The 11,067-nt window shown below is 46.8% G+C and overlaps 1 protein-coding gene across 2 annotated transcripts in view; it reads left to right on the plus strand.

Annotated features, from left to right (window-relative positions):
* Window positions 1-9,322, plus strand: part of rec114 (REC114 meiotic recombination protein) — a 32,700-nt gene extending 23,378 nt beyond the window's left edge. Inside the window, exons 5-7 of one of the 2 annotated variants that reach the window (XM_038784518.1) lie at window positions 2,929-3,015; window positions 4,559-4,729; window positions 8,766-9,322. In XM_038784518.1, coding sequence (XP_038640446.1) covers window positions 2,929-3,015; window positions 4,559-4,729; window positions 8,766-8,930 — 423 coding nt within the window. In that variant the 3' untranslated portion in view covers window positions 8,931-9,322. The remainder of the gene's footprint in view (window positions 1-2,928; window positions 3,016-4,558; window positions 4,730-8,765) is intronic. The other variant, XM_038784519.1, reaches the window with a different exon arrangement.
* The last annotated feature ends 1,745 nt before the right edge of the window (window positions 9,323-11,067 follow it).

An 11,067-nucleotide genomic window follows, 5' to 3' on the forward strand; every position in this document is an offset into this window, starting at 1 on the left:
CCCTTAAACCACCGACGATCAGCTTATCTACAAGGGGTGTTGCAGAGTAGGTCACGTTAAAAAACTGCTGTGAGAAGCATTGCTATTCATGTTGATGTTGGTGAGTGATCCCATCTATTAGCTTTAATGCCCTTCTCTTTAAACTACCACCTCGTGCTAAGTGCTGGCTTGTGAGCAATCCTCTGCGATGACATTTATCAAGCCCAGCCCAGCCTTTTCCATACGAAGTGGGTACGACTGAGATTGTGATAGCTGCCGGGATCATTGAGACTACCTTTGCCCTTTTATTAGCTTTGAACAATGCCACCTGTTATGTCTGAAATGATTGCAATGGGCAGCAAATCGGGAGGGACAGGACAGGAAATTGTAATGGTCTGACACAGAGGAAGTTGCTTGCTGAGGAACCGGTAGGAGTTCCTTGGTAATCTTCAGCTGGTCCATTAGTAAACCCCTTGCCATAAGGTCAGGAAGAGGGCTGCTTGTTGTCGGTTCCACAGTTTCACCTTCACTCACAGTTCCTCTGATGCTGAAACAAACCTATAACAGGACAAGAACAGGATGACATCGAGACTTGAGCTGAAAAGTGACTGGCGTGATGCAAATGCCAGGTAACGATGACCTTGAGGAAAGAAAAAGCTCACCTTGTGCCAACCGAAAAAAAAAATCTCTTCAATGTTTGCAATATTCAGGTCAGGTGCAAGATGGAATGTTCACCGCTCGGTATGTGCAACAAAAAACTAACACTCAAGAAACTGTCCACGGCAGAGCAGTTAATTTAATTGGTTCCCCACCACCCAATTTAAAATGCACTCTCTGATCTACCAGTGCTCTGTGGCTGTAGCATGCACTACATCAATTCACTCCACGTTTCATCGACAGCACTCTGTTTCCCTGTGACCTCTGCCCACTGAGAAAACCAAGAGGAACAGTGTTGTCGGCCCGTACCTCCAAATTCCCCTTTAAAGTCATACATCATCTTGTTTTGGGCACAGATCACAATCCCATTGTCTTCATTTGATCTGCCTCTTTGAATTATCTGCTTAGTGTCATTATGGGAGCATCATAATCACAAAGACGACAGTGTTCAAGGGCGAGAGTGAGGACCAGGTCCATTGCAGGGCAGCTAGGGAAAAATAATAAATAGAACGTTGCTTCATCACACTTGGCCTAGGGATTTAAAAAGATTAAAAATTCAAAGGGGACACGAATGAGCATGAGTATTCTGATTGCATGATCTGAATGGTCCAGAAAGCAATTAATTATTTTTGTTAGATATTGAACTGCACGGTCGGGAAAGGTGTTACATTTTATTCATTATAGACTATTCCTGCTTTGCGTGAATAAGGACTTGGGTTTTGTTTCATGGGTTGAGCTCGTCTATGGTAAACATCTGGCTGGAGTTTGGTTTGTTTACGAAGTTGTCACCATTGGGAAGATCCCACATGTGAAATTTTCAGTCACAATGCCTGCATGCAAGGCATTGACATCAGCATCTGTCCTTGGGACAGAGCTTCTTGGGTGTTGATTTTCTCTGTTGAACATACTTAGTGGTGAGCATTCCATCTTGCACCTGGCCTGAGTACTGTAGACAGTGAAGAGATTTTGGGGGTCACAAGATGACCATCAAGACCATCGTTGCCTGGCACTTGTGTCACGCCAGTGTTACCTATCGCCCGTCAGCTCAGGTTGGCATGCCGCCGAGGTCCTGCTGGAGAGAATGACTCAATGTCATGAATCCCACTTTTTCCAAACTTCTTCCCGCCCTCTTTTATCCAGTATTTCTCCCATTCTCCCTCTTTCCCCGCGGTCTGATAAATTGTTGATGTTCCAGCTGCTTCCACCTACCTACCTACTGTCGCCGAGAGAAAGCGCAAGATTGAAATTAAAGCAGGATTTGATAGTAGTTGTGAAAAATCCCTTTTAGATCAGCAGGCCCTATTATTTAAATGGAGGGATTTTGCTATTGCCTTGATTGGCGGGATAGCCCCGTCTACAGAGAGATCAAAATGCCACAAAATTCAGAGACACGTAGTTGGGAGGTGGGCAGGACAAAGGTGGGTGAGTTGATACACCTGCTTGTTCTCGTTTTTTCCATGTTGCAAAACACTCCTCCTGAGAATTAATCTTTCAGACTTGTTTTTGTTTCAGGAAAGTAATAAATGCGAACGAGTGACTAATAATTCCCTGCGTAATCTGGAACATGATCAGGGATTATATATGTTGGATAACTAGAAAGCTGAAAATCCAACAACATATCCAATACATAATTTAATTCATCCAGCTGAACTGAATACTTGTTCCTTTGCATCTCCTTGAAATAAAAAAGAATCCATTCACATTGAAGTCAGAATGAGTGGATATACATGCAAAACAGAAATTTATAGGCAGGAGCAGCTCACTGGCTTTTTCCATGATTGGGTAGTAATTACAAGGCAATTTTACCATCAGTTTCATTCAAGGTATTCCCCCTGGAGATATGAATTATTCAAAGCCATGATAACATTGGCATTTACAGTGAGTGGCCTGAATGTGTCGATGTACAGTGCATAAAAAGTAGTTAGCACTGGGTTCAGGCTGCCTGATCCTCGGAGGCCCCAGTGTCAGTTGTGCTGGTGGGAGGAGGCAGCAGCCTTGCTGACGTCCACAGGAGAGGGAAAACCAGAAAGAGAATCACCTCTCAATTTCTCGTGTGGCTTGTTTGTGATCTGCACAGGCAGCCCACCTGCCGTAAGGCGAACTCTGGTTTAAAGCCGCTAACAATTGCAACAGTTATCACACAGGTACTGCTGAGATTAGCTCTGTGCGCACAGATGCTAACTACACGGTAGCTACAAAGCTTTGATTTGACATTTGCCACACGGCACTCCTGGTTGAGGCGGTTCTGTCATTAACTTTAGCATTTTAACATTCTGACTCTTAATCTTTTAGTCACAGGGACGAGGCCTGGAGGTGGGGCAAATAGAAGCGCAAAGTACCCTTCTCGAGGGCAGGGTATCCATGAAACAACTAGCAAAGGTATGTAGGAGCAACCAACCCCCTTCAACTATGTAGAAAATCTGGAACCTTGAATCAAATCCTCCTCTAATTTTTGTAAATCAGTCCAGACGGAAGGTACTCTCAGAAAGGATGTTGGGTCGATTTCATGCAGTGTGAACCTCCTTGTTCCAGTGACGTTACGACATTTCCCAGACCAGGAGGGTGATTAAAATTGCTTTTGAAAGCCAAATGTGGTCTTCTGACTCGCGATTTAACGCTAAATGCTGATTTTGGTCTCGAGCTCAGTCTGGGTGGTCCAGGCTCAGTTCTTAAAAGATTCGGGAGCCGAATATGAGACTCACCCAGATGCTTTAAAAAAAATTATCTTATTTAATCCAGTGGTATCTTACTCTTCATATTTCACTGTACAGCAATGAAAAAAGTTCAGAAGGGATTAGGGCAGCACGGTAGGATAGTCATTAGTACGATTGCTTCACAGCTCCAGGGTTCGATTCCCGGCTTGGGTCACCGTCTGTGTGGAGTCTGCACGTTCTCCCTGTGTGTGCATGGGTTTCCTCCGGGTGCTCCGGTTTCCTCCCACAGTCCAAAGATGTGCAGGTTAGGTGGATTGGCCGTGATAAATTGTCCTTAGTGTCCAAAATTGCCCTTAGTGTTGGGTGGGGTTATGGGATAAGGTGGAGGTTTGGGTAGTGTGCTCTTTCCAAGACCCGATGGGCCAAATGGCCTCCTTCGCCACTGTAAATTCTATGATTAGATTTTAAGCAATTTAGGAGACCCGATGTATTTTTCTTTTATTTGTTCTTGGGAAGTAAGAACAAATTCCCATCCCTAATTGCCCTTGAGGGGGCAGTTGAGTGTCAACCACGTTGCTGTGGGTCTGGAGTCACATGTAGGCCATGCCAGGTAAGGGCAACAGATTTTCTTCCCCAAAGGACATTAGTGAACCAGTTGGGTTTTTACGACTTTTTATTAGTTAGACTTTTAATTCCAGATTTGTATTGAATTCAGATTTTGCCACCTGCAGTGGCGGGATTTGAACCTGGGTGAAAGAGCATTACTCTGGGTCTCTGGTTTGCTAGTCCAGTGGCAATACCACTATGCTACCACCTCCTCCTGAAAAGTACGTATATGAGTGCAACCTTGCTCTCGTCCTTTGTTGACTAATTGCTTTCACTGTGTAATTTTTGATCAAGGCATTTTTAAGACATTTTACTTTAAGCTCCACGTCAGTTCTAAACTTAGCTGGTGCAACAGCTAAGGAGAAAAGGGGGAATGGATGGTCAATAAAAAATGGAAATCGGGGAAAGTGAAGGCACAAATTAGAAAGCTGAGAATGAAAAGGATGTGTCTCTGTTTTGTTTCATGCCATCGCAAAACATAGAATCCATGGAATCCCTGCAGAGCCGAAGGAGGCCATTCGGCCCTTCGAGTCTGTACCGACCTCTGAAAGAGCACCCTACCCAGGCCCACTCCCCCGCCCTATCCCCACAACCCCACCTCACCTGCGCATCTTTGGACATTTATGGGGCAATTTATCACGGCCAATCCATCTAATCTGCAGATCTTTGGATTGTGGGAGGAAACCAGAGCAGCCGGAGAAAACCCACGCAGACACGGGGAGAAGGTGCAAACTCCATGTGGTCATCCGAGGCTGGAAGTGAATCCTGGAGCCTGGTGCTGTTGGGCAGCAGTGCTAACCACTGGGCCACCATGCTGCCCTCCGAGAACAAAGGTTATTCTGCTGTATCGTAATCTGCCGCCTATTGTTTGTACCTCTCGATGTGTTGAAAGACAAGATATGTGACAGGATACTTGATCATTCCCAATTCTGACAGGAAAAGTTGAGTTTCTCAGTATCAAAGGAGTTGAGCCTTTTCTGTCCCTATGCCAATCCCTCCAAAACACTTCTCGTGTTTATGGAGGATAGAGTCTCTGTTAACAAAGACAATGCAGTTTTTCAAGATATGGACTGAAAGGTGAGAAATTAATCAGTTAATGCAAAAATATAGCAACCCAGGGATATTGGTTGCCCCACACTCTTTGAATGAATTTCCCGAGTTATTTTTTTTTTAGAACATACAGTGCAGAAGGAGGCCATTCGGCCCATCGAGTCTGCACCGACCCACTTAAGCCCTCACATCCACCTTATCCCCGTAACCCTATAGCTCCTCCTAACCCTTTTGGTCACTAAGGGCAATTTATCATGGCTAATCCACCTAACCTGCATGTCTTTGGACTGTGGGATGAAACCGGAGTGCCCGGAGGAAACCCACGCAGACACGGGGAGAACGTGCAGACTCCGCACAGGCAGTGACCCAAGCGGGAAATTGAACCTGGGACCCTAGCGCTGTGAAGCCACAGTGCTATCCACTTGTGCTACCGTGCTGCCCGTTATCATGGAGTAGAAAGTTTTCCCCGATCATTTCCTCTGGGCCACAGGGCATTAGTGAAAATAACTAGTTTCTCTAGTTACTGTAAGTTAGTGCCAATATTTTCTGCAATCAGTGGGAAGATTTCCTCCAGTCAGTGAGTTTATGGAAATGTTTCTTCTGGTTAAGGTGTGTTCGCGATGAGATTCATCTTTCCAACAAAATCATGAATGTTTTTAGAACAGGTTTGTGATTTCACAAAAGAAGGCATGACGTTGCTAAAATATTTAGATCATTATCAATACACTCTTGCAAAACGCAAGCACTGCTATTTATTATACAGTGTAGAAATTTCAAATAGGAATCCATTTCCCCACATTATATTCAGTGATGGGGGAGGGCAGCACGGTGGCACAATGGTTAGCATTGCTGCCTACGGCGCTGAGGACCCGGGTTCAAATCCCGACCCAGGGTCACTGTCTGTGTGGAGTTTGCACATTCTCCCCGTGTCTGCGTGGGTTTCACCCCCACAACCCAAAGATGTGCAGGGTAGGTGAATTGGCCATGCTAAATTGCCCCTTAATTGGAAAAACCTAATTGGTTGGGTACTCTAAATTTTTTAAAAAATATATATATATATATATATTCAGTGCCAGGTACCCAGGTTCAATTCCGGCCTCGGGTGACTGTCCGTGAGGAGTTTGCATGTTAGAACATAGAACAGTACAGCACAGAACAGGCCCTTCGGCCCTCAATGTTGTGCCGAGCAATGATCACCCTACTCAAACCCACATATCCACCTATACCCGTAACCCAACAACCCCCCCCTTAACCTTACTTTTTAGGACACTACGGGCAATTTAGCATGGCCAATCCACCTAACCCGCACATCTTTGGACTGTGGGAGGAAACCGGAGCACCCGGAGGAAACCCACGCACACACGGGGAGGACGTGCAGACTCCACACAGACAGTGACCCAGCTGGGAATCGAACCTGGGACCCTGGAGCTGTGAAGCATTTATGCAAACCACCATGCTACCGTGCTGCCCCTAATGTTCTCCCCATGTCTGCGTGGGTTTCCTCCACATGCTCCAGTGTCCTCCCATAGTCCAACGATGTGCTGGTTAGGTTGATTGGCCACGCAAAACTGCCCCTTAGTGGCCAAAAGGTTAGATGGGGTTATTGGGTTGGCGGGGTTGGAGCATAGGCCTAGGTCGGGTGCTCTTTCGAAGGGCTGTTGCAGACCCGATGACCCGAATGGCCTCCATCCGTACTGGCAGGATTCTATGACTAAGGTGGAAAATATGCCAACTTGTATTCTGGCATATCGACATTAGCTTTCTTTAGGTATGTGTAAGTTTACTATGAAGGAAGCTGTTGTATTTTGCTAAGTGGATCAGTATGATCAAATCCATGTTTATGTTGCAACATCATAGCATATACTCGTTTCCGAAGTACTGTTCTTAAACTCGAGTTGTCAAAATGATGCAACAGTGACAAGGCATCTGGGGCGGGATTCTCCGACCCCCCCCCGCCAGGTTGGAGAATCGCCGGGAGGGGCGGCGTGAACCCCGCCCCCGCTGGCCGCCGAATTCTCCAGCACCGGAGATTCGGCGGGGGCAGGAATCGCGCCACGCAGGTCGGCGGGCCCCCACCCGGCGATTCTCCGGCCCGAGATGGGCCAAAGTCCCGCTGCTTCTATGGCGGTCTGGCCGGTGTGAATTGAACCAGGTCCCTTACCGGTCGGACCTGGCAGTGTGGGTAGGCTCCGGGGTCCTGGGAGGGGCGTGGGGCAATCTGGCCCCGGGGGATGCCCCCATGGTGGCCTGGCCCGCGACCGGGGCCCACCGATCCGCGGGCGGGCCTTTGCCGTGGAGGCACTCTTTTCCTACGCGCAGCCATCAGCCTCCGCCATGGCCGATGCGTAGGTGACGCGCATGCGCGGGGTTGACACAGCACCCGCTGACGCTCCAGCCGGCGGGGCGCCAACCGCTCCGGGGCGGGCCTAGCCCCTAAATGTGCGGTGGAGTCTGCACCTTTGGGGCGGCCCGACGCCAGAGTGGTTCACGCCACTCCGTCCCGCCGGGGCTCCGCCGGGTACGGGAGAATCCCGCCCCTGATGTTGAAACATCTATTTGGTGGATTTCAGTGTAATGAGCCAGAGTGCTGGTTAACTTCCCAAGGAGCTAATGAACAATATCCGTTTTACAAATGAAGCAGGTAGTTCAGTTCAGACATTCGCAGATTGCTAATATGGGATAATAAAAACAGAAAATGCTGGAAATACTCGCGCAGGTTTGGCGGCATCTGTGGAGCGACGTGGCCAAAGGCCTTCAGAGCTGAACTAAACACAGCACCTTCCCATTGCATGCGCAGGAGATGTAACCCCTGCGATTTGACCTTAACCTCCTCACCATCCAAGGCCCTAAACACTCCTTCCAGGTGAAGCAGCTGTTCACGTGCACTCCTCTCAATTTAGTGTACTGTATTGGCTGCTGACAATGTGATCTATACATTGGGGAGGCCAAGCACAGATTGGGTAGATCGCTTTGTGGGACTCCTACACTCGGTCTGCAAACATGACCCCGAGTTTCCAGTTGCTTGTCATTTTAATCCTCTTACCTCAGACTTTTCTGCCCTCGGCCTGCTGCAGTGTTTGTATAAAGGTCAACGCTCGCTCGAGAAACTGCCTCTCATACTACACTCTGTATGTTTCACCCGATGTCTGTGTCTATGTATTTGCATTGTGTATTTATCAAATGTCCGACGTTTTTTCATGTCTGGACTGTACGCAGAATAATACTTTTCACTGTACCTCGGCACACGTGGCAATAAAATCAAATCCAATCCAAGTTTTCAATTCAACACTTTGCAGCTTTTGGACTCAGCCTCCAGTTTGCCAATTCCAGACCGTAAATTCTCAATCTTATTTTTCACATTTTTGTTTTCAGACGCAACTGTTGGTTAACCTGCCATTCAGACCCACTTTGGGCAAATCTTACCATAGCCGGTGCCACTCCATTTGCCCTTTTGTACCATGAATCTTCAGATAATTAATCCCTCCACCCTATAACAGACGTTCCGTTTTGTTTGCCCCTTCCTCACCCCCTTCACTCGCCTCTATTACATTTCTCCCTCCGGTTCTGTAAATAGGCCCTTGGCCTGTAACGTTAACTCTATTTCTCACTCACAGATGCTGTCTCACGAGCTGAGAAGTTGCAAGCTAATCTTCCTTTAACTTGAAGTTGAAAAGCAGAGTTAATTTAGGACTTTTATTGATATAGCCTGCATTCCGGTAAAAGCTACGGAAGCTTGAGAGAGCATAATTAATTGAATGACAAAACATTTAGATCTGTTAAAATAATTTCAATTCCGTAACCTGGGCTTTTCTTCCCTAGTCCATGCTGGGAGCTACATCGCCTGAGCTGCCATTGGCCTATCAGCAATCAACGTTGAACGCGGAGGAGTTGGGTCCTTTCCTGCGACTCTGTCTTCTGGATCAGGGTTTCCCAGAATTTGTGGAACAAGTGGAGCAGGAACTTAAAAAATTGATAGACGCGTGACCGGGGGAATACGTTTAGCTTTTCTCCAGTTGGTGATACAGGATACAGCTGGAAAAGGAGCTTACTTCAAATTGCCTTCATCTTGTTAAATTTATCCCCTGTTTGAATTTCTTCTGGACAATGTATCTGTTGCAGTACCGTCTCTATTTAGTTTAGACCTTGGCCTGAACTCTCCATCCGTTGGGATTCTCTTTTCCCGCTGGCAGCGCACCCCCAGCGGCGTGGGATGGCTTCAGTGGGAAATCCCCATTCGGCAGCGGCGGAAAGAAAGAATCCTGGCGAACGGCGAGCCGCGGAAAAACACATCACTGGGAGACCTGAGAATTCAGCCCATTTTTATTTCTAAACCATAGTTTGCCAGAGTGTTAAACAATAATAAATTATTTAACCGACTTCAGCCTTTATTTATTTGTTTTCAAGAAGTTAAATTCAATCACTTTGTTAAGGTTTTCAAAACTCGTGTGAGTAAGTTGTTTAGGGATGTGTCGCACCTTAATTCCGGCTGTAGGTTTCTCATTTCTATCTGGTGCTGCTGCTTTTCCCCTGCGGGCTGGCCCAGGAGGTGGAGACACGGCCTGCGGCAGCAAAGGCTGCAAATTCAGCTCATTTAATAATAATCTCTATTAGTGCCACAAGTAGGCTTACATTATCGCTGCAATGAAGTTACTGTGAAAATACCCTCGTCGCCACATTCCGGCGCCTGTTCGGGTTACGCTGAGGGAGAATTCAGAATGTCCAATTCAGCTAACAAGCACGTCTTTCGGGACTTGTGGGAGGAAACTGGAGCACCCGGAGGAAACCCACACAGACACGGGGAGAACGTACCGACTCCTCACAGACAGTGAACCAAGCCGGGAATCAAACCCGGGTCCCTGGCGCTGTGAATTGCGCTTAGTTGAACATTGAATGCCTCCTGAATTTCCAGTTGGATCATTGTCATTGGTCTCAATGTCCCAGGATGATGTGAGAAAACAATGAATCAGGCTTCCCAAGTTCTAAACCTGAAAGTGTGTTGCTGTGTTTTAAGTAGCCGACTGAACCTCGCTCTCGAGGGGTTGCGTGTGAAGTTCTGCCCACTGGCTGAAAGCGTAAGAGTGGAAACCAAGGGATCAGATGGGAAACAAAAACAACAAAGCAAATCAACTTTATTCAAATCAATGTCTGAATTTAAGGAGTCGTGGGAATAAACACCTGGAGGCAGTGTTGCACAAAGATGCCTTAAGGTTTGAAGATTTGTACAACTTTTAGAGAAATGTTTTTCATCGTCTAAAAGTAACATTGATAAATTTCCAAAGCCTATTGAACCAGAACCTTTCAACAACTTTTTTTTTTGATATTGTGTACGAGGAAGAATATCAATTGCTCTGCATTATGTAAAAGGAGGAGGAAATGTAATTACTGTGGAATTTAGCAATTCTTCCTTGTCGCTGGCATCGACGTGTAGAGTTCAGCCAGACAAAGACATGTTGTCGTCATCCTTGACACATTCATTGCTCGCAGGCATATTCCTAACCGATTGTTTGGCAGTGACACCGGGCCAGAAATTGCTGTAATGGTGGGTTTGGTGGTAGGCAGTGTTAATTGGTTATTTCCACTCAACACTAATGTCAAAGAGTACTTGCAGCGCACCTCGCTGGAACACTGAAGCAGAGCAATGAATGTCATGGGGCCAGAGATTGGTGTGAAGGCAGAACTGTGGACCATTGACGGTAATTTGGCTTTCCCCCGAACTGCGCGTCAAATGTTTTTGCTGCGAATCGCTAGGATGCTGAACTAGCAATGCTGAAATGACGGGGGATGAGGGAGGGCTCAGTTGTAGGGGAAAAACCCAATTTAAATGAGGAAGTGAGAGTGCAGGTTAGCGATGTGGTGGATGGTTCCCAGAAAATTCAAGTCAGGGACAGAACAGGTGAATGTCTTTATACAGCAAGAAATTATGGAAGAGTAGGGAAATCTAACATTAAAACAATTTGAAAAGCTTTGTATCGAAATGCAAGAAGCATTCGTAACGAACTTAATGAGCAGACGGCAGCACAGGGGTTAGCACTGTTGCTTCACAGCGCCAGGGTCGCAAGTTCGATTCCTGGCTTGGGTCACTCTGCGGAGTCTGTACATTCTCCCCGTGTCTGCGTGGGTT

This window comes from Scyliorhinus canicula, chromosome 24, assembly GCF_902713615.1.
Source record: "Scyliorhinus canicula chromosome 24, sScyCan1.1, whole genome shotgun sequence".
Classification (NCBI taxonomy): domain Eukaryota; kingdom Metazoa; phylum Chordata; class Chondrichthyes; order Carcharhiniformes; family Scyliorhinidae; genus Scyliorhinus; species Scyliorhinus canicula.